General features: G+C 36.8%; 4 protein-coding genes across 6 annotated transcripts; all 4 read left to right on the top strand.

Moving 5' to 3' along the window:
- Positions 1-1,909: 1,909 nt before the first annotated feature.
- LOC127971328 (solute carrier family 25 member 43) lies at positions 1,910-6,747 on the top strand. Of its 2 annotated transcripts, none has more exons than XM_052574230.1 (5): positions 1,910-2,331; positions 4,128-4,369; positions 4,757-4,929; positions 5,653-5,787; positions 6,116-6,747. In XM_052574230.1, exons 1-5 carry the CDS (start codon positions 2,060-2,062, stop codon positions 6,329-6,331), a joined length of 1,038 nt encoding a protein of 345 aa, XP_052430190.1. In that variant the 5' UTR covers positions 1,910-2,059; the 3' UTR covers positions 6,332-6,747. The 2 variants fall into 2 exon arrangements, with proteins under 2 accessions (XP_052430190.1, XP_052430191.1); XM_052574231.1 differs by having other exon boundaries at positions 5,653-5,798; positions 6,116-6,259.
- An 850-nt stretch (positions 6,748-7,597) lies between these two features.
- On the top strand, positions 7,598-10,158 carry LOC127971329 (ADP/ATP translocase 3). Its single transcript, XM_052574232.1, has 4 exons — positions 7,598-7,890; positions 8,915-9,401; positions 9,482-9,622; positions 9,703-10,158. The coding sequence occupies exons 1-4, from the start codon at positions 7,780-7,782 to the stop codon at positions 9,858-9,860; spliced, it is 897 nt and encodes a 298-aa protein (XP_052430192.1). The 5' UTR covers positions 7,598-7,779; the 3' UTR covers positions 9,861-10,158.
- A 2,291-nt stretch (positions 10,159-12,449) lies between these two features.
- LOC127970876 (uncharacterized) lies at positions 12,450-19,308 on the top strand. 2 transcript variants are annotated; one of them, XM_052573570.1, is made up of 16 exons: positions 12,450-12,966; positions 13,653-13,764; positions 14,067-14,280; positions 14,570-14,712; positions 15,476-15,635; positions 15,716-15,768; positions 15,875-16,074; positions 16,154-16,261; positions 16,353-16,478; positions 16,637-16,741; positions 16,821-16,979; positions 17,628-18,225; positions 18,328-18,391; positions 18,544-18,653; positions 18,754-18,842; positions 18,937-19,308. In XM_052573570.1, exons 1-16 carry the CDS (start codon positions 12,784-12,786, stop codon positions 19,027-19,029), a joined length of 2,517 nt encoding a protein of 838 aa, XP_052429530.1. In that variant the 5' UTR covers positions 12,450-12,783; the 3' UTR covers positions 19,030-19,308. The 2 variants fall into 2 exon arrangements, with proteins under 2 accessions (XP_052429530.1, XP_052429529.1); XM_052573569.1 differs by having other exon boundaries at positions 12,457-12,966; positions 18,478-18,653.
- A 573-nt stretch (positions 19,309-19,881) lies between these two features.
- LOC127971348 (ubiquitin-conjugating enzyme E2 A) lies at positions 19,882-23,750 on the top strand. Its single transcript, XM_052574260.1, has 6 exons — positions 19,882-20,090; positions 20,315-20,395; positions 20,802-20,827; positions 21,632-21,721; positions 21,812-21,900; positions 22,650-23,750. Exons 1-6 carry the CDS (start codon positions 20,047-20,049, stop codon positions 22,776-22,778), a joined length of 459 nt encoding a protein of 152 aa, XP_052430220.1. The 5' UTR covers positions 19,882-20,046; the 3' UTR covers positions 22,779-23,750.
- The last annotated feature ends 32 nt before the right edge of the window (positions 23,751-23,782 follow it).

The following is a 23,782-nucleotide window of genomic DNA, read 5'->3' as shown; positions in this document are numbered from 1 at the left end:
CAGTAGCCTTTGTGAAAAAGCCAAGTGGCCTGGATACAGACAGGAGGTGGGATCTTCACAGGCAGCTGAGGTTGTCGACTCAGCAGGGGAGGGAGGCGCACATCGCAGGGGGATACAGGCTGAAAACAAACACTGGCCCTTACAGGAAAGGAACTACAAGACCCTGCTGGGAAATTAGGGGGACTCATGTGCTCATTTTCATACATAGGGCAACATGCTACAATGTGGCATCCTTTATTGCGTTTGTTGCTCATGAAGGGTTTGAAGATTTGACTGGCATTGAGCAGTCGTTTACACAACTCACAGTTTGGTGGATCAGAAAACACTGACACAACAGAACACCCACAAAACCAGTGTCTGCTCTGAAGATAAAACCTGACCCCCTTTTACATGTATTTTACTAAATACTTGCTCTAAGTTCTAAAATGAAGCCATAAGCTTGATGAACAGGATGAGTTCCCCACTGAACTGATACTGATGCATTTGTCAGATTCGACATTAAATACAACCACCATTAAATAATAAAACAATGCTTCTAATTTTATATACTACGAATTGCTGTGCTAATAATTGTGAGGTTATGAATGCACTGAAATAATTACAACATATTAATAACCTAAACAAACTGAAATTATAAAGACGTTCCACATATTTTCCCTTGGTAATATCAATAATACTTTACACACATCACTTCGTCATAGCAAAGGTTAACAGCATATTTCATTTGAAATACATGTAATACTGGTTTTGAGTGAAGACTGCCATCTGCTGGCTGTCTGACCAGCAGACTGTGGATCATCAGAAGACACTGCTTGACAATTAATTTAGTCTATTTGTTGATTATATAGAAAGTGCCTATCTGTCAAAATCTTAAGAAAAGCAAAGTATACAATTAAGAAAAGCAATACTTGCATGCAAGGAAAACTACTACTAGAGTCGTCAGTGTCGCATTATTCTTCAGAAATTCTAAAATGCTGTTGAAAACTGAATAATATTATGTGAAAATTGTAATAATGTAATGAGTACATGAAGTTCACTATAAGAGCATTTATTTGAAACAGCAATATTTTTAAATGTTATAAATGTCTAATGTCACTTTTGAATTGTGAATTTGAATTGTGACTTGTAATGTTACTGCACTCTTGTTAAAACTTTCATCTCATTATATTTTTATTAATTATTTAAGCATGCATTTTTATATTAAACTGTATATTTAATATATATACATAGCTGATTCAATATTTGTAATACTGTATTTTATTATTTTGTTCAACTTCAATTGAACAATTAAAGATTCAGCAAAAAGATTAAACATAACTTGATTTCATGTTTTTGGGCCAAGACTGTCATCTGCAGGCCATTTACTGCTACATTTCTATTGCTCAGATTTATTTAGAATATACTGTTCATAATGTACATTCATCTAACTATATTATACTATCATATAGGCATACAGTATCTTTATCGAACAGATAATAGTTATACATTGCGTGAACAAACACAAAATATGATGCAAAAATTATTATGCTCATAATTCTATCCTGACTAATTAGTTTTGTTGTGACCTATTTCTTCTGGAAACAATAAGCCTTCATTCATCTCTCCTGCCACAAAAGAATACATTGAAGAAGAAAATAAAATGCTACATGTAGCTGTTTTGGTTTTGACAAAAGGGCTTTGCAAAAGCACAATGATCCATTCATTCATCCTTTTTCATATGATGTATAGTGGCCCCTAAAGCGAAAAAAGAAAGCACATTAAATTTGTTTACGGTTCTCCGAGAAACACGACATGGTTTATGGCATGTCTTTCCATCTCTAGTTTTTTTGACAGCTATTTTGTATTGATTTGGATGCATGCAACCAAACATGCGCTTGCACTAACCACACCCCGCCTTCACCAAAATATCCACCAATGTGACTGTATCTGGCCACTGAATGACAAGTTGCGCTGCAGCTGGATGGCTGAATGATAAACACAACCGTTAGTGTGTTCATTTTCCGGCGATTCTTCTGTCTCTTTTAACGGCTGGAGAACAAAATCGCTTTTCTTATGAAGTATGGCCACAGTCAAAAAGGACGACCGACTGACAAGTTCTCAAAGTTTACTGTGCGTCGGTTTTGCCGGGGTTTTTAGCAAAACTGTAACGTCACCTCTGGAAGTCGTGAAGATTTTGAGTCAAATAGGAACGTTCCACTGTAAACGGGGATTTCTGCAAAGCTTTGTTTTTATCTGTCAGAATGAGGGACTTCGAGCTTTTTGGAAGGGTAACATGGTTTCCTGTCTACGGTTGTTCCCCTACAGTGCCATACATTTAACAACTTACAAAAAGTAAGTATAAGAAATTTTTAACGTTCAGCAATGAATGATTGATGATTAGCATTTATGCCTGTTGCATGCCTTGTTGATTTGTGTAGTTCATTAGATATGATAAACTTTTCGATCCGCAGTGATGGTAAACAAAGACAACAGGAAGTTGACGCGTCAGCTTGATAGCGTTTGAAAATAGACGAGTAAACAGACTTACATAATGAAGTAATTATATTCTAACAAGTGAGAATTCGTTTAAATATGCTTAAGAAGTTACATTTACAATAGATCGTTTAAAGAAATTATCATTTAAATTTCCCGTTTTTCCTTCATTGGCCTCAAAGTGACGTAACACATCATGCCTTCATTTCCTGGCCAATCACGTAGCTCAGAAAACCAGCACGATGGTGGTCTCATCCTGAAGCTACAATGGGCGTGGCCTTAATTAAATGCCAATATCAGCTGTAGTGTTTCTATGGTTATAAACTATGCACTTAGCAACGCCCATCAGAGCACCAGAGGGGGCTTTCAGAAGAACTCCATTATTGTGTAATACACGTGTATATTCACATGCTGAGACACCGGAAACTGTTTTAGAAAGACCCGTACATAGTGTTCCAGTATTCCAGGAAAAAGAGTGGAGGCTGTTTTGAACACACTGTTCCTATGAAAAGAATGTGAACCTCTCGAATGCAAGCTTATGTCATTGATTAATAATCAAAAATTATAGTAAAAGATATCGTTTTTATTACTGTTTACAGTAATACTATTAATACTTTATTAGTCTATATTATAACAATGTAATAATTATCTCTACATACAATACCACAAAAAGATTTAGGCTATTTTTTCTAATCATTTAGAAATTTTAGACCCAAAGTAGTAAGCCTTTATAATATAACAGTTATATGGGGTAATATTAATAAAATGTAAATAAACAGTTTTCTGTGGCAAAGCTGAATTCTCAGCAGCTATTACTCTAGACTTTAGTGTCACTCAATACTTTAGAAATCATTCTGTATGCTAATTCTAATATCCTCATGTCCTTTTTAGTCACTGAAAATAAAGAAAATAATAATAAAAAAGTATAATGTCCTTTTTTGTTAAGGTTATGAACATTTTTAACCTACGTAGTCAAAATTTTAGCCTTTAGATAGTTAGTTTTTTATTATCAGTTACATTTCATTACATTACATTTATTCATTTAGCAGACACTTTTATCCAAAGCGACTTACAGATGAGGACAGTGGAACCAATTAAAAACAACAAAATGAGCAATGATATATAAGTGTAATAACAAGTCTCAGTTAAGTTAACACAGTACACGTATGGGATTTTAAATAATATAATAAATAAAAAGAAAACAGAATAAAAAAACAATAGAGCAAGCTAGTGTTAGAGATCTTTACACATAAACACACACACACACATACAATTGCATAATAAATTAGAATACAAAAAGATTAGAAAGGTATTTGAATTTTTTTAAAGAATAGAATTAGAATAGTGGGTGTTAAAGTTAGAGGGTCAAATAAAGATGGAAGAGATGTGTTTTAAGCCGATTCTTGAAGATGGCTAAGGACTCCGCTGTCCGGATTGAGTTGGGGAGGTTATTCCACCAGGAGGGAACATTTAATTTAAAAGTCTGTAAAAGTGACTTGTGCTTCTTTGGGATGGCACAATCAAGTGACGTTCACTTGCAGAACGCAAGCTTCTAGTTAGATGGATCTAGTTGATTGGACTGGTCATCTAAACATAGGTTCTGTTTTAATGATATTATGCTATATCGTAATACCACAATATTATATTTTTGGCAGTATTGTCCATCTTCACGTTGATGAACTGGGTGATATCTCACAATGGCGAGCCATAGTAGCCGGTGGGCTGGCAGGTATATCTGCTGCTCTAGTGACGTATCCACTGGAGGTGCTTGAAACCAGACTTATTGCTCAGAATTGCCAAGAACCAACATACAGAGGGTTGCTGCGTTCTCTCTCCACCATCTACAGAAATGAAGGACTTCAGGCTCTCTACAGGGGCTTTTCCCTCACAGTGTTAGGTATGTATTTCAACCCTGTTTACACATCTGAATAATCAAATTAAGGAGGCGGAAGTATTTTTACTCTGCTTTAAAAGTACATCTTTCAAGTGTCTATACTTTATCAAGTGCTTTTCTTTAGAAAACTTTTACTTCAAAACATTCAAAATCATAATATTGTACTTTTTACTGCACTGTTTCATATTAAATATAATTTAATACTTACTGACATTAGAAATCTTGTACTTTACTACTTTTAAGCATGAGTACGTGAAGTATAAACTGAATCAGGTATATTGCCAAGAAATAGAAAGCTCATAACCTTCTAATTAATAATATTACTTCTGGATCTCTCACAGTACTGCTTGAAAAGTTAATGGAACTTGATGTTTGGATTTCTGTGGATAGGTGCTGTTCCCTTCTCTGTTGGATGCTATGCGGTGTATGTCAATTTGGATAAGCTGTGGCAGGAGCGTCATGTTCGCTTCACATCTTTACAGAACTTCATCAATGGCTGTCTTGCAGCAGGAGTCGCTCAGACGCTCTCCTTCCCCTTTGAATCTGTTAAAAAGAAGATGCAGGTGAAAATCTTTGAGACATAATAATGTGTTGCTATATCTTACCACAAGGGGGCATGATAGTACTAGTGTACAAGACGTAAGTGTCCCTTAATGTGGTAAAAATTCATACTTTTTTAACTTTGCTGTGGCCCCTTTGTTCATTTATGTTAAGAATGAAACGTTAAAATGTTTTAAAGAAACATTAATTTTAATTTTTAATAGATTTTGGCACAGGTCACACAGGACAATGCAAGACAACATTCTGAAGGACACAAGGCCCTGCAGCAGCCTAGAATGTACATAGTGTCCAGCGTCTGTCTATGCCAAAGATAAATTGTCTTAAGATAGCTGACCTCTCACACAGTACACATAATGGTGTATCTGATCTGATTCCTATATGTTTCATTTCGCTAAATTAGAAACAAAAAAGTTTTTTCCTCTTTTGCAAGCTGCTAAATGTTCTGAGACTGTCAGTTTGGTGCTAAACAAAGTCTCTATAGATACATTAAACAAAGCCCAAAGAACACACATCAAGAAGGTTTAAGGGTAGATAAGTTTAGGTCAATGCGGGACAGTAGGGCAATCAGTTGTTACTGGAAAACAAATGTTCATGAATAAAATATAAGCCGAACATTTTAGCTTATTCTTGTTTATAAACAAGTGTGAGAATTCTCTTATGGAATCTTATATAAGTATGCAATTATTTCTTAATGATCAGGAATATTTCTTCAATCTTTACTCTAGGCCCAGAGTCTTCTGTTGCCCCATTGTGGAGGAGCTGATGTCCATTTTAATGGAATGATTGACTGCTTCAGACAGGTCATCAAGAACAAGGGCGTCATGGCTCTTTGGAGTGGCCTTACAGCCAACATGGTGAAGGTGACATGAAGGTGTTTTATATGCTTATGTGGTGACAGAGATAAAAATAACCCAAGCACCATGTTTTCTGTGTAAATGGTTCTACAAAGTTTAATATTTCAATAAAAAACTCACAGGGTTATATTTCACAAACATTTCCTGAATAACAATCTGCTTCTTGCATTATATGAAATTAATACAGCAAATTGTACCACAAGTTTCTTGTGCCACCTCTGCATGAAATAACATGCTTACATATTTTAATGGGTGTTTGTGGAAACACCTTATATTAATAATACATTTACACTTCCTTTTGTAACTGATGTTATGTTTTATTTTAACATTATAGATCGTCCCATATTTTGGCCTGCTTTTCAGTTGCTTTGAGATGTGTAAGCAAGTCTGCCTTTACCGGAATGGCTACATAATTTCTCCACTAAGCTACAAGCCTATACCAGGCGTGGACCAGAGTCTGGGCCCACATGAACTGCAGGAGTTTAAGCGCTACCTGAGAAACAGAAAATCACACAAAGCACAGAGTTCATCCATAGGAAACCGCTGGTAACTAATCCAAGGAGTTATCAGTAATAAACAGAATTCTGAGAAGTGCATTGATAATGAGTATAAATTGTTTGTACTGCTGGAAGGCACAATGTATTATTCACAAGTTTTACCTGTTATTGTATTTACCTTCCGATATTAAGGATTCTGCACATGCACACTTGAAACAAGTTCATTTGGTATGTTCCAAAGTGCCTCAAACACATCAGACTTGCACTCCACCAAAAAAAAAGTGTTTTTATGAACTGTGGAAATTTAAAACCTCTGTTTTAATCACTTCTCAGGAAATATGTTGAACATCATTTCAACAATATAGAGCAATGCCTTTGTCAAACAAAGTATAAATATTTTACTGGATTTTAGCTCTTGGGCCTTTTTAAAGGGCTTCTGTTATTTATAAACCACATGCTTTAAAAGTCATATTGTGGTGCAGTTTTTGCATATTTGATCATAAATGACAGTATGATTTTGAGTGTGCATTGTAATGTATTATACATCATGCCGATCTAGACACACAGTAAACCAGTAAGCACTGACTCTGATTCAGCTGTAAAACACAAGATTTGTTTACTAAAAATGTATTTGATTTTTTTATTGCAATATCAATGCATTTTTAAAATGTGGCACGTTAAGATTAAATCTTTAAGCACATTATAAAAATTATAAAGTGTAAGAAATAAATGTATTTTAGTCCTTATCGTCAATGGTTATACTTATCATATGTTATTATCTGGTGTATAATAGTATTTTATAATACAAACAAAATTGATTTGCATTAGTAGAGTTAGTAGTGATGCAGATAGTATTGATTTTGTATTGCGTCGTGTGGTCACATGTTTCCAAATGGATCACTTGCTTTACCACACAGTCAAGTCATGTGAAGGCCTTTGTACTGTAATGTTGGCCCTTTTTCTTTTACACATATGCCCTTGGAGATCATTAACTAAAGACAGTGAGCGATCGAGCTGGGGACAAACATGCATGCTATGTCACCTTGGAGAACTGCTCTCGACTTGACAGGATGTGAAATGAAAAACTGGACAATCCTGATTCTCTTGTGTTGAATTGTCAGTATGCATCAAAATCGGGGTTTGGTTACGTTTTTTCATATTACTCATGAATTATTGACTAATTGTAAATAAATGTTTTAAAAACTTTCTGTTGTCATTTACGTTTTCCACCTTGAGAAGGCTTAAGGTTACCTTTCTAACTTTGAGCCATTCATCTCCGTCATCATAAAAGGGCCCCTCCTCCTGGAATCTGTGACGTTTAGTCCACGCTCCAATCAAGTCTTAGAAGCGTTGTGTACGTGTGTTCTCGCGAGACGAACCTTTTAAAAATCTCTTCTCAACTTTTCATTCGGCCATTTCGAATCAGCCGGCATTCCACACTGGTCCAGCGGCAGAGCGGGATTGACCTCTTCAGACTACACCTCTCCAAGAACACCCAACAATGAACGAGACCGCCATCTCTTTCGCCAAGGACTTCTTGGCCGGTGGTATTGCCGCTGCTATCTCTAAAACTGCCGTGGCCCCCATCGAGAGAGTCAAACTGCTGCTTCAGGTAACGTAACGTTAGATACACGCAGTAATATTATCGGGATTATATAATCCCAGATTTGTAAGAAATTCGGTTACATAATGGACTAAAATGTGAGTACAACCAGCACAGTGTAACGTTAATCCTAGAAGAGTTTGATTTTAAAACCAATATCATTTTTAGATTTTAGTTGGCGGCATTTTAATGTTTAATTAATCATTGAATTAAGGGAGTCCAACGAAATTGTGAACAGCTTGACTAAACGAGAATCTTAATCTTTGTGTGAGTAAAGGACGTTTTGGTACATTGAGCCGTTTAAAATCGAGCTGGTCGTTGAATAATTGGTTAAAACATCGAATAAGTTAGGCCTTAAGAGCTCCGTAACCTTTACCAAGCCTCCCTGAGAGAACATCCTGAGACACGCCTCAAGCATTTACAGCGAGCATTTGGTTGGAATTTAACAGAGCTGAACGGGTTTGCTCCTTTAGTATCGATTTTAAAATGCGTATTTTTATTTATATTAATACTTTTCCACGAGACAAGGTAGACCAGCATCCTCATAGATTTCGCCAAGGTCGCGAGAAGGGGAGGCCTTGAATAGCTAGGCCTTGATTGCTAGCTTCCAAGCTAACGCTCGCGTTCCAGAGCGACGAAGACCCAGGTATTGATTAAAAGGACATGTTATACTAGGGGCGTTTCATATACTAACATTTTGATTTAATGTTTCTGTGTGCACAACATTTTACAAGAATTTAATTGTATTTGCGGACGATTTCGGATAGTTTTACGGAGACCGCCTACCGGAAGATATCGCGTATTAACTCATTGCCGGCTTTTTATCGTTTCGCATAATCACGTGTTCGTGGTTCCTCTTTGGTTTTGTTCTATAAAGAAGAAACTGGGTTTTAAACCCACTTCATTCAGTACATTTCTTCATTTTATGACATTTGTAATTGTGGAGGCTTCATATTATCAATTTAAATCACTGTTTTCCATTGTATTGTCTTTCATTGTGTGCATTTATTGATGTTTCCTTTTGTGTTTACAGGTGCAACATGCTAGCAAACAGATTACAGTGGATAAGCAGTACAAGGGCATAATTGACTGCGTGGTGCGTATTCCGAAGGAGCAGGGCTTCCTGTCGTTCTGGAGAGGAAACTTGGCAAACGTCATCAGATACTTCCCTACCCAGGCCCTCAACTTTGCTTTCAAGGATAAGTACAAGAAGATCTTCCTCGATGGTATAGATAAGCGCACCCAGTTCTGGAGGTACTTCGCTGGTAACCTGGCTTCAGGTGGTGCTGCTGGTGCCACGTCCCTCTGCTTCGTCTACCCCCTCGACTTCGCAAGAACCCGTCTGGCCGCTGATGTTGGCAAGGCTGGAGCAGAAAGAGAGTTCAGCGGCCTGGGTAACTGCTTGGTAAAGATCTCCAAGTCTGATGGCATCAGAGGTCTGTACCAGGGCTTCAATGTTTCTGTTCAGGGTATCATCATTTACAGAGCCGCCTACTTCGGCATCTATGACACAGCCAAGGGTGAGTTTGAGTTGCATTTGGGGTATCAATGTCAATGTGTGCCATTACTGCATTCACTTCATCTGCTCTTTCATCTTTAGGTATGCTGCCAGATCCCAAAAACACCCACATTTTTGTCAGCTGGATGATCGCTCAGACTGTGACTGCTGTCGCTGGTTTTGCATCCTACCCCTTCGATACAGTCCGTCGTCGTATGATGATGCAGTCTGGACGCAAAGGAGGTCAGTTACCACTTTTGAGACCTTTCCAGTACACGTTGACAAGATGAAGCAGTGGATTGATCATTTTTCTTTTATTGCAGCTGACATCATGTACAGTGGCACAATTGACTGCTGGAAGAAGATTGCACGTGATGAGGGCGGCAAGGCTTTCTTTAAGGGAGCCTGGTCCAATGTTCTCAGAGGCATGGGTGGTGCCTTTGTGCTGGTCTTGTATGATGAGCTGAAGAAGGTCATTTAAGGGTTTCCTGTCCATCATTCAATGTGAGATGTTAAACTGTAACATATCTTGTACATTTGGAAGGACTCTCAAATTCCGCCTTATTTATAGGGACCAACTAGTATGTCAGTACTGGTTGTACTGGGGGAAATTGTTTTTGCGGTTTTCTTTTGCCCCGGTTTATCTTGTTTTCTGTTTTTGTTCCCCTCACCATACTGTCGTTCCCAAAAAGAAAGAATGCCAGGTACTAAAATCTACCTGTTTTCCAGCTGGTCTGTTTTTAGTCAATGCAACAATAAAGACCCACTGAATGAACCTACACCATAACTTGTGTTTTTCTTTATATTTTTTTTTATCTTGAGTTTCAGGTGGTGTTATTCAGCCGTTTGGATGGCTTCCGCCCTCTTACTAAATTCAAACAAACTCTGTCCCCACCCTTTAAAAACATGTCAGCAAACTGAACTAGCAACATGATTGGCAGGCAGAAAGCCCTCTAAGGCCTTTTTATACAGTTTATAAAGTCTTGGATTGTTAGAAATTGCAGTGATATCCTTATACAGTAAGAGTAGTAGGGCGTTTTATGCATCGTATTGAAACAAATCAGTTATCACCCTCAAACTGCACTGCAGAGAGTTGTCACTTGGAAATGCTCAAGTGTTTATTCAAAGGCTAGACTACTTGCATGCCTTTAAACATGTTCCTGAGTGTCAGGCAGTATTTTATTTTCCTAAGATGTAACCTCATACCCTGCTGGACTTCATAGTTGTTCTTGAGTCTGAGCCAAGGGCAGCTGAGGGGACACTTGTGCCCCTGAATGTAACTCAGTCCTGGTTTATTTTGGAGCCCTACATATTTAAGTGTATTTATCCAATATTATTAATTTATGTGCATCTGCATTTTTGTTTTTGTGGTAATTTAGAGATTCCTTACTCAAGTCTTGAATAGCCAAAGGCAAATATCTTTCCAAATAATCAGTTGATCTTAAAACCAGTAGAGGAACCAGAGGAAAGATGTCAAAGGGAAAAAATGGCAATAAGCTTGGGCCTCTGTCCAAATGTTGCAGGTGATCTGATAAAATTCAAAAGGAATGAATCAAACTGAAGGTTTATAAAGGCTGCAAGGCTAATGGCTCTCCTCCAGTGTAATCCAGTATGTTGGAAAAGCCGGCTTGTGCGTGCCCTCTTACGCTAAAAACCTTGCTGTCCTCTTAACTGACATCAGGCTAGTCGTAAATTAGCACGCTAATCTGTCCTTGTATCACCTTCACTTCAAGCATGGTGAGTTCCTGAGCATGGCGTTACAGGATGTTCAGCAGGGATTAACAGTGGATGGACTCTGGGCATCATGGCCTCCTGACTGGGTGCAAGAAGTTGAACTAATTTATTTTGGACAAGGGCTTTAAAAAAAAAAGTGTTTTCATAATATACTTTAATTGTGTTTGATGAAACACTTTTTGGTTACCTGACACAAGACTGTGACAGCTGTATCAGGATCAATAAATCATTTGGGATTAATTTTTTATTTAAGTGTAAAGTTTTAATTAACAAAGGAAGTATAACGAGTAAACAGTGGTATGAATTATGCACATCCTATGAATTTGTCACTTGTCCTGTTAACTCATTCGTTAATGCTAGATGAGAAATATGTCAAGTTCAGTAAAACAAATCACAAAAATTTGTATAATGGATCGTGATATGCGTTAAGGGGATGAGTCGATTACACAAGAGGCAGACTTGGTTTTTTTTTTTTTTTTTTTTTTTTCACAAGAGGCAGACTTGTTCTGACAGTCTTGTTGCACGTGACGTAATCCTGGGAAGGCGGTTCAAGCTCGCGCTGGCTGGCGGCAGACTCTACTCACAGATCACATGACTTGTTCAGTCACTGAGGGGTCTATTTTTAGGGATGTAATCTCTGGCTGGCGGTGTCAGGGTGCTGTACTCCATCATGTGCCTGTAGAGGTTTAATCGTATGCCATTTTCCTGAATGAACCTGTCCAGAAATCCATTTCTACTCTGCGAACTGGATCGCTGATCATGCCAAAGAGGAGAGAGGGAGGTTGTGCACAACCAGCAGTTATGTCATTCGTCAATCAAATCAGTTCACAAAAAGATTCATGCGTTCACTGTTTGGTCCTTTTTTGTAGACTGCAAGGTTATGCCAGCAGGTGGCAGAGTTGCGTTTATGCGTGTATACCATGCACTCTGACACAATCCTTGACCGAAACAAGACCCTTCCTCCGTATGCTTAGCTCGGTTCATCACAAGCGAACGTGTACGACGGCGAATCGTTCATTTAAAGATCTGCACCGATTCGTTCATTAGAGTCGAATCATAAACATTTAAATATTTCATGTAGATTGTGTGTGTGGTATAATGCATTTAATTACCAATATAAGTATTAAATATAAGGTTGTCATGTTACATTTTGTCACCATGAACAAGAATATAAGTGGACAAATTCATTATTACCACTTGTTTTTCGAAGACTAAAAATACCTTAAATGAAACGTGGGCCACCTTGCGGCGAACATGGTTGAATAAAAAGTCGCATCATGTGTTATCATACTTCACCACCATATACTTGATGGTGTCGCATGGTGCATGCTGTACTTTTGTCATTTCTTTACACAGTAAACGGTTGTGTGTAAAGTAAACGAGAACTATTTGTTCATGAAATCACAGCTGCATCATGCAGTTATTATCTACAGAGAGCATATTATTGTAAAGATTAAGCATCTTGGGAGGACAAAATACGACATCTTCAAGTGCACCAATCACATTACAATCGCAAGTTCCTCAAACCATAAACACTTACCTTCCGGTTCTGCATGCAACATGAGTCTCAATGGAAGCAGAGAGGAGAGGGATACAGGGTTGCGTTTAAGTGGACGAATGAAGCAATCGAATGCAAAGGAATTTCTTTCTGAACCTGGACCTTTTTAACAATGTACACTTGGCGGTGCTTCCTCGCCATTGTATTTGTACTTGTCTGTTACTTCTCAGAGTTTGGACAAATATGGACACAAGCCTTCGTTTGTTTTTTATGCTTTTTCAATTTACCTTTCAAAAAGCAAAACCATGAAACAAGCACTCAGACGGACGACACGCTTGAAGAAACAGAACAACAGGTAACAAGATTATTTCTGCACGTACTATTATTGACGCACGTACTATTATTATTATTACTACTACTACTACTTTGAATATGTGCATAGAGTGGTTGACACTGTCCTGTTGTAAAATCTAACATAACTATATTTTGGAACATGGTTTCTAAAGTTTCCATTAGCTGTTTCAAGCTGGTCATTTGCTGGTTGACCAGCTGTTATGTTCCCAAAACCTGCTGGACTGGACTGACCAGCTGGTACCTGGTTTATTGTTTCTCTAAGATGGTCCTTCTGCTTACACAATGTAAATAACCATTGCTGACCAGCTAGAAACCACTGTCTGTGTCCCAACTCAAAGCTTCTATCATAAGTTGAAATTTTCAGCAGGGCAACTGAATACATACTGTAATGGCAACTGTAAATGGATACATAACAATAAAGTCCATTTATAGGCAGAACTAACTGTGGGAAGAATTTGAATAGCATCATTAACATCGTTATTGCTTTGGTTGAGAGAGTTCCGGGTTTCATGTAAAAAAAGAAACCATCAGATCAGTTTTTGTTCTTTGTTTCTGTATGGAGGGTCTTCCAGAAAGCAAAAACCCTAAGCTCTTACTGACCTCATTTCTGTGTTCATGACTGATATCAGACATCATCAGTGAAATTACTGGAATTTAATCCCTTGCACCTTAATCCTCCTGTTTCAGACAAAGAAGGCTCACCATGTTGGTGTCAGTGATGAGACTGATGCAGCCAGAACCGCACAAACTGAGTCTGAGACAAAGCATTATCCAAATGTACAGAGGTCCCTCCTCCAGGGTAAATACAAATGTTGTTGTTTGCAAGCTTCGCTCCCATTGTGCCTCTTATTCACATCTGGAGATAGTGACCGAAGGTAGTTTCATGACATGACAATGAGATTTGTTGTAAACATGACAGAACAGGAGGCAGAAGATCAGATAATATGGTAATATTTCAGAGGTTTGTGTGTTGATAACACTTTGAGGAAATGTTATACCCTGTTCATTTCCGTAAGTAAAGTGATAATGCACATACATGGCATTACTAGATGATCATTACAGTTGTGCATGATTAAATACATTTTTTAAATGTCTTTGCAGTGTTTAAATGTGCCTATGTTAACCTGGTCCAGCCGTGGTACACAGTCCCAGAACTGGGCGACAGTCAGCCCCTTCATAGGGCACTACAGATGGAGTTTAAACTGCTAGTCGAGAGAGTCATTTGCAAGGCAAAAAGCTTTGATCTGTCTGCCACCAGTGTGGGTTGTATTAAGATCTTCACTCAGCACCTGCATAACGCAAAGCAGTCAGATGGGTGAGCAAGTTTGTCCGTGTCATTATGTTGTGTACGCCTCATTTATTCTGAGGGTATTTTGTAATATCTCACACAAGTGACATCACTATCTTTTTATAATTTTCCTTCCGGTCCATTTCAGAGTCTTATGTTTCTTGAGCTAACGTTTTAAAATCAAAGAATTCCTGCCAAAACTCATGGACTTCCGTCCTAACCTATGACTCATCACCTGATGTAGTTCCAGGAATACTGGTAGTAAATTGAATCATTATGAAAACCAGCATGTTGATTTGTTTACCTTTTTTTTTAGCTCTCCAATGTTCGGTTCAAGGTCTGAGGAGATGACAGTCCTCAGGGCCTTTTCTGAAGCTCTACTGCGAAACCTTTTTCCTGAGCACCTTTGGGAAGCAAAACTGTACCGGTGTGTCCTAACTGAGATTGTTGCTATTAAAGGTTAGTCCTACTGAACTTTGTGCTAAATACTTTCTAAAGATCTTGATCTGAACATTGATCAGATATCTGGCATCAACATATGAAGCATTCATTGTCCTGTTTAGGACCGTTTCTCTGAAACAAATGCTTCAAAGATTGTCCCAACAAGATTTCACTGCTTTTACAAACTTCATTTTTGTGTGCCACAATACTCATGGATTTCAAAACAATTAATATTCGCTTTGTTCACAATGGTTATGTTGAGTGTATGGCATTTTCAGAGTGAATTCTTTCTCTAACTGCCTCCAACGTCATATTTAGTTTACATTCAAAATGAAATTTGTTTTATAGAATTAATTTTTTATACCAAATCATGATTGTTGGTGCTTTATTAAACCTTTACTGTCTTTCTTAACATATCCCCTTCAAGGCTGCACTTATCTGATAAAAAAATGCAGTAAAAACTAATGTGAAATATTACAATTTAAAACTGTAAAATTCAGTTTATTCCTATGATTCAAAGCTGAATTTTCAGCAGCATTACTTCCATCTTCAGTGCCACATGATCCTTCAGAAATCATTCTAATGTGCTGATTTTGTAAACCAGAAATATTTCTTTATATTGTCAATTTTGAAAACAGATGTGCTGCTTAATGTTTGTGTGAAACGTTGACCCAAAACTTAAAAAATGGTAGTGTTTAAGTTATTTTTGTGCTGTTTTAATTGTATAGTGTATTTTCTACTCATTCACTAATTCTTTGCTACTCCTGTTGTCCATCTCTAGCTCTTGATGTGCTCGTGAAATGCCTCTGTAACCCAGACATCTTGAATCAGATGGTGGTTTCGCAGCTGGATAGAGTAACCTCTAAAAGCTCAACAGAAGACCTGCTAAACTCCGATAGGGAAGGCACACCATCTTCCACGGGAAGTGAAGAAGCAGAAGTGTAAGTTACCTCAAAAACATAACATTTTAGCATATTCATCTCACCTGGTGGCTTAATTCTGTTATTTACAAATTACGCAGAGTGACGGATGAAACTGATGCTCAGTATGAAGACACAAAAGAAAAGAAGAAGGGTGATGTTTCTTTCTCTTTCATCTCAGTAATCTGATTTATGAGCGGTAATTGTACATAATGTAATAAAGTGAAATTTAATTACCTTTTTCAATGTTATCTAAGCAGGCAATAGGATCAAAGAACAGTTTTCTAAATTTGTTGATAAGGTCAAGTCAAAAAAAGTCAAAAAGAAATACCAGAAGAAGAAGAAGAAGGAGCATGATCTTTTACACAGGGCTTTATCGTCACGAAGATTTGCTGTTATTGAAGATGATGCTGCAAACAGCAGAGAAAGCTCCTTTAGAAGCGGCATGGACTCCGATTATGTATGGAAAATGAGCATATTGAATTGATTTGCATTAAGTTTTCGGTGCAACTAAGTTTGTCTGTGCTTTCTTTTAAAAGGACAGTGAATCGGATGACCTAACAACAAATGTCCGAGAAGATATGATGGAGTTCAAGCTTTCCTATGAGATGTGGCGGGTGGGGAAGTGGGCAGTCCGTGTTACAAATGTAAGGCATTATGTTAAAAGTCAAGGGAAGCTGAACAACGTACAAGCTACGTTAAGTTAAATAAGTAAAAAAAAAAAAAACATTGTCTTAGGTCCAAAAGGAAAATGAAGAGCTTTGTTTCGTGCTTCACCTGGAGGAGAAAAATAACCCAGAGAATCTCAACTGGGATGTAAAAAAGACCCAGTCAGATATACTTCATTTTCACAGCCTCTGGCAGGTGAGAGAGGAAATAGTGAGGGATCTTCAATGCATCGATTGTATCAAAACCCATACTATTTTTTATTACAGTAATTAATATTTTACTCATTATTATTGATTAATGTATGTAGCTGCTTGCTTATAAAATGTTTGTTCTCTTTCTGTTGTTTTTTTAAGGATACTTCCACTTTACCCTCTATATCTGCAATAGTAGTAACAAAGCAGGATCTTGATGGTGCACATGCAGAAGAAGTGGCATCAGCCTTGGAGCACTTTTTACAAGTAAGCTGGCACACAGACACACACATCTAGAATCAAAGAAGGTTTTATCAGTTGAAATCTTTTCCTCATTTCTCTTCAGGAGGTGGTTTCTGATGCACAGCTTGGTCACACTCAGCCTGTGTTCCAGTTCTTGTGTCCCATTGTACAGCTGCTGAGTAATAAGGACCATAAGGGAGGTGTCTGGAGTTTCCTGAATGGCCTTGCAAGCTTTCTTAATCCTAGCCAAGATGAGGATGAGGTAAAAACAGATTTAGGTTAATAGCTTAATGGAAACCTCATGATAAAACTGATGAAAAGCTACAGTTCAAAAATTTGGGGTCAGTTAGATTTATTTAAAAATACTTTTATTCTACAAGTATGCATTACATTGAACAAAGGTTCAAGAAAGGAAATATAACTTTTTTCAACATTAATAATTGGAAATGTTTGAGCATCAAATCAGCATATTCTAATGATTTCTGAAGTATTTTTATTATTGTAATAATATTTCACAATATTACTGTTGATATAGTATTTTTGACATTTAAAACTCTTTGAATGGTAGTATATTTATAACAATATTTTATATAATTGGATCAATATAAATACAGCTAGATTTGAAATCTTGTCCAAATAGAGCATTTTCTACAGGTCAAAAGTTTAGAGTAATTAAGATTTTTTTTAAAAATTATGTTGTGTGTTACCTACCACAAACCTTTGAACTGTATATATATTTTTATCAATATTGTATGTAATTGGATCAATATACATGTATCAAGATTTGATTTCTTATCCAAAGAGCTAAAGTTTGTTGATTTATAGTAGAGTTATACCTTTAGCTTCAGCAAAATGCAAATTATTGAGAATACTGCCCCCCTCTGGTGATACTATGTGTTTTTTTTCTCAGTCCCATAATCCCAGAGGAGAAGAAAAGGTTGATGGAGCAGGATCCTCAGGACATAACAGTGGACAGTCGACAGGACAGCCAGCCTCCATCAACACAGATGAAGAACCAAAGGGGGGCATTGTAGAAGGACCAGTGGCTACACACGTTAGGTTTTATAACCCCAGTGAAGAAACTGAAACCTTCAAAAGTACAGAACCAGATATAGAAGATCAGACCTCTGATGAACAGGACGTGGTTTCAGATTTACAGGAGAGTCTTGCTGAAAGTTTAGATATCTTTGTTAATAGGTCAAAATTAGTCAGTCCTTCAGGACAATTGAGTGATATCTCAAGCTCAGTCATGAACCACACTGAAGGCTTGCAGTCTGACTCAGTAGATGGCTTCGCAGGTGCTCAGTCTGGGGGCAAAACAAACAAAAAAGAAAAGATAACTCAAAGAAAGTCAAATGGATTTCAAAAGGCCAAAATAAAAGAGAAAATGGGACAGCTCAAGGACGAGATGGCAAATCAGCCTCAGGCACAGAAAAAGGAACCCCACAACAACTGGGACAAAGTTGAGGCCACCAAAGCCATATTTGAGCTAGTTAAGGAAATAACTGGTATGATGTAACTCCCTTTTTCTGTTTTGCTTTTATGATCACCAAGGACTAAATCTAAAACAGATTTTTTTGCCATTCATTATTTGTCTTTACCATCTTCAGGTAACTCGGTCTTCATTAACATTGTTGATGCTATTCTAAAAGCAGTCCAGCCTTTGTTAAAGAAGTAAGAGTCCCATTTCATATCTATTCAAACACCATAGATATTCAGCTGTAGATGTGAAGATAAGCATAAGCTTTCTTCCCATGCAGGAAAATAAACAACTTTTTAAAAAAGATGCATCCCACTGAAGCTCAGATTGCATCCTACATTGACAGTTTCCGGGAGAAGATATGGCCAGGAGTAAACGCGCCCTTCCAGCCGCCGTGTGACAGTGAGGAGAAACAAAAGACCAGGGAGAAGGCTTTGCAGCTTATAAATTCAAAATGTATGTGTAATTTTTCCCCATGCCTTAGACTGCCCACTTCATTTTTACAAATGTTTCTTTCATCTTAACCAGTATCCAGTAATTGTTATGGTGGTTTTAGATTCAAACTCTCTAATTCTCAAGAAGACTGATGTTGAAACTGTGTTCAAGATCTTCCAGGACACTGAGGAGAACAAGAAATTGGTTTATGTGAGGACTCTAGCTAAGATTCTTATGTGGTTAAATCCATTTAGAAACAAATATCCAGATTAACATTTTATTATTTGTGTTTATGTGTCCATAGATGCTGCTGTCATACATTCTTGGGGAGTTCTTACCTGGAGAGCCTGCCTTCAGTGAAATAGCTAATTTAACTGTGAAGGATTTATTTTCATAATTGATAGATATTTATTAATGTAAGTTGTCTAATGTTTTAAAATGTGCATTCTTTAATGTTTATATTATTTAAGGATGGATTGTGATATACCTCAGACATGTCAGCCTTTTACTTTCACTTTGAGCAACGCAAACACTGATATCTTTTTAATTGAACAAAAATGCCAGCCTGTTAAATGTAGCATTTTAACAAATGTACTGTAATTATGTCTCACTTCAATAATGTCACCAAAACTTGGGTGTAAATTTTTATTTGCCATTAAAAAAAAATTTCATTGTATATGCAAGTTCACTTTTTGTTTCCTATCTTAAAATTGTACACTGTGAAGAACTGATTTTCTATTTTAATAAACAGCACAGGTTACTCAGGACAAAACAGATAAAGTCATTGTGATACTGATGATCCTTTTTTATAAGACTTAATCAGCACATGGTCTGTGAGGAATGTATCCGAATAATAATAATGCCAATAAATATATTTTACTACTAATTGCGAGTGATTTAATTTCTTGCACATTAGTAAACTGTAAAAATGTAACGGAGTTACCGCTGTGTAACATATATTACCCCACTCCAAATATTAAACGATCTTGTAACTACCACGACTGTCAAACCCATGATGACGTAACTATGATGGGCTGCTACAACTATACGTGTTTGAAGGGTTTCCTGTAAACGGCTTTAAATATATCTGTATTTCCTATTAATCGAAATCACTCGAATTATTAAAGCCAGTCACAAGTATTCTTTACTAATGATTTCTAAAACACGAATAGGTTTACAGTTGTGTGAACGAGCTCACTTTTATATCATCCAGCAGTTGCTTGTCCCCCACTTTGCGTTGATATGGTCCAGTCCCAGAGAGACGGGTTTAGAGAGGATCCAAGCAAGAGAACGGCTAACGTCGGTATTTAACCGAATCGACGAAGCCGACGTCCGTTGAATTAAAATAATTAAAACCGATTCAAAATAACAGCGTTGATACCTTATGTTTACGTCTTGGTTATCCAATTAAACCATGTCAACCCCAGCAAGACGGCGTCTGATGAGAGATTTTAAACGGTAAGCGACACAGAAAATGCTAAAGGCCCTCGGTAGCTTTTTGCATGAACACCGGCTGGATTCAAGTCTTTAACATGGCGACTTTTCCCCCCACAATAGCCATTTAAAAACGTCATTATTCCTCTCCGACCATGTATTTGGATGCTATCTGTGCAGTATTTAGTGTTGTCGTACTGTTTTTGTAGTATATGTAAAGTAACTTCTCCGGGTAACTTATTTTTCAGTCTCCAGGAGGATCCACCAGCAGGAGTTAGCGGAGCCCCGTCGGAAAACAACATCATGGTCTGGAACGCTGTTATTTTTGGGTTTGTATCTTGTGAATTTTTTGACAGCGATGAGCAATGTACAGAACACACTGGCAATTTAGTTTATCTCAGACTACTCGAGGGCTGTGAGATGACATCCAGCTTGTTAGCGGTAATGTAAGCAGTTTTAAATAGGCCAGATGGCCAGTGGTCCCCCATAAGAGGTGCTTGTTATTTGATCTTTGAAGCGACGGTGTCCTGAATAGAGCTGTGCGTGTGTTGTTGTGGTGGAGAAAACAGGTTATAATGTCATATCCGTAGACTATGTGCCTTGTTATTTTTGGATTACAGTAAGGTAAATGCGCAGGTCTGCTGCACCTTGGCTGGTGATTTTGGCTTTGTTTCTTGCTGTCATGCCAAGTGTTTTGTATAACCTGACATGTTGACCCATTTCTTCTGCCTACAGCCCTGAAGGAACACCCTTTGAAGATGGTAAGGCAAGAAAACACAAACTATTATATGTTTATTTCATTATTTTTCCCAATTTTCCAATGCAGCATTTGAAAAAGTTTAGGGTCAATTAAAAATATTATTATTATTATTATTATTATTTTCGCTCATAGACAGCTTTTATTTGATAAATTCTGTTAATAATATTGCAAACTATTAGTACTATTCAAAATTAATGACTGTTTTCCAATTAAATTTATTTCTTTGGTGGCAATGTTAGATTTACAAACATTACTCCAGTCTTCAGTGTCACAAGATCCTGCAGAAATCATTTTTAATATGCTGATTTGCTGCTCAAGAAACATGTCTCTATGGTCCATGCTAAAAACAGTTGTGCTGTTAATATATTATTATTATATATTTTTTATAAAGGTATTACTTATCTTTAAGTCTTTACTGTCACACTTGGTCAATTTAATGTTAAATGTTATCAGTTTCTATTAAATAAAAACTTATTGACTCCAATTGACTCTTATACTTTGGTATAATGTTATCTTTAGAAAAATATTTCATAACAATATTTATTTATTAAAATTTGTCATCAAATTGTCTATCATTACAAATGTCTTCACTGTCACATTTGATCAGATTAATATAATGTAAACCTTAATTTAAACCACACTGACGGCTGAATAAGGATTGCGCTTTGGGTTCCTAATACAGACAACTGATTTTATTGTATGTGCCACTGTATAATTGTGTACTAGCATTTGGCATGGTATGGTTCTTTTTGCTTGCATGTGGCAAATGGTTTTGCTTCATATTTTCTTTTTCCACTTGTCATAGGAACTTTCAAACTCACAATAGAATTTACAGAAGAATATCCAAACAAACCTCCCACAGTCCGGTTTGTCTCCAAAATGTTTCACCCTAATGGTAAAATATATATTTCTTAAATCCTAGTATTGCATTTATGAAGTTTGATTCAGAGGACCATAAAATCTAATTGTATTTCTTTGTGTTCAGTTTATGCAGATGGTAGTATATGTTTGGACATTCTTCAGAATCGCTGGAGTCCAACATATGATGTTTCCTCAATTTTAACCTCAATACAGGTATGACATGTCTGCACTTCTTACCAACAAGGTTCCTCTACAGTATGGAAATTTATGAAATCTGATTTGACTATTTTCCACATCAGGATATCAAGTATAGAAAAAAAAGGACAACCAAGGTTTTAAAAACGTTTTTGTGTTCTATTTTCTATAGTTTTATTTTCCAAAATACAAAACTAAAAAAAAATAAAAATAAATAGCATACAATTTATTTTTTTATCAGGTGTGTCACCATTACCCTATGCTTGGTGGATGTTTAGTCTCACTCCATTCCTGTTGAGTCATTTTGTAATGAAAAGTATTTATTTATTTATCTTTATTTTTTATATATATTTTTTTTTTAATTAAAGAAACTAATTAGCATAAGTAATTAAACATTCTGTTTTTCTTCATTCAGGCTTTGGTTGTAGTAGCCAAAAGTACCAGTACTTCTATAATGATAGATATTTTATAGATTGGTGGCATGTGTGAACACTTCTGCCAATCATTTGTGTAGAGTCAGAGAATTCTACTCAAAACTTACAAGTTTTTATTCAGCACAAGGTTTAAAGTTCTGTGTGCTTTCATTATTACTTATTATTTCTTATTGTAAATTCAATATTGTGAAGAGGAGTATGGATTTTTTTTATCTAATTAACATGACTTCCTTTTTTTCTTTTGCTTGAAACTTTTCTTTATGCCTTTTTGATGTCTTTGTAAAAAATGTTATTACATTATTCAGGTTGTTAACTTACCTTTCATTATCACAGTCTTTACTGGATGAGCCCAACCCAAACAGCCCTGCCAACAGCCAGGCAGCTCAGCTGTATCAGGAAAACAAGAGAGAGTATGAGAAGCGTGTGTCGGCGATTGTGGAACAGAGCTGGCGTGACTGTTGACTCTCCGTACAGTTCACATATGAACAATAGTCTGCCTCGCCAACAAGAGGAAAACCACCTTGCAAAGAATAAAATACAACACATCGTGTATTCAATCATTCTCTACGTACTCAGTAGAATTGTCTGTTCTGTAGCTGTTGCAGGATTAGAGTGATGTTGTGTTGTGGTCTCCCTCTTCATGCAGAACCTTATCCTGGATGAGGATAAAGGTTTTACAAATATTGTTGCTAGGGTTACTTCCTTTTATTTGGCCTGCCCTCATTTTTGTCATCTTATTTCTTTGGTTTTATGAGTTGCTCCTACACTGTAGGCTTATTTCATTTGGGGTATTAACATGTTTGGTTACTGTTTTCAGTATGAATGCAAGTTTGAGTATCCTTGGTTGAATCCAGAGTTCCAAGTGAAACTGCAAGGACATTAAAGATGGATGTTTGTTAGCATATAAATTGTTTTGTATGGAAAGCTTACGTTTCAGAAACACGCCTTTTATAACTGCACTTGGAAAACCTGAACTTTTAAAACCAGTTTGAAAATTGTAATGTACCAAATGCTGGAAATGGCCCTTTTTAATCCAGTGCAAGTGGTTTGTTCTTTTAATATGGCAGTTCTTACTGTTGTTTAAGGTGTTTTCTATTGACACTGTGTAATTGTTTGAAGGTACACAGTGATCTGTCTTTCCCACAAAGCCAAATGCCTGAGATTCAGAATATTACAAATTTGCATAGTTGAGTGTGTGTTGCACCCCAGATGCATGGTTATTTTTCTGATTTTCTTAAGTTCCATTTAAAGTGTCCATTTATTTTCACTTTAAATTGCTTCTCCAACCATATGGATGTGAATCTGTCATGCAGTATCCATTTAAGCTAATCCTCTTTTTTTTTTCTAATTTACCAAGAGTGTCGGATTTGCACTAGTAACCCGTGGAAGAAACTGTACATTTTCTCACTTCTTGTAAATAAACAGTAAAATAAACTCTATGGTTTTTTTTTCTTGAACAAAGATAA

The sequence above is a fragment of the Carassius gibelio genome, chromosome B14 (assembly GCF_023724105.1).
Source record: "Carassius gibelio isolate Cgi1373 ecotype wild population from Czech Republic chromosome B14, carGib1.2-hapl.c, whole genome shotgun sequence".
NCBI classification, from domain to species: Eukaryota; Metazoa; Chordata; class Actinopteri; order Cypriniformes; family Cyprinidae; genus Carassius; species Carassius gibelio.
This window is presented reverse-complemented; position numbering and strand designations above follow the sequence as displayed.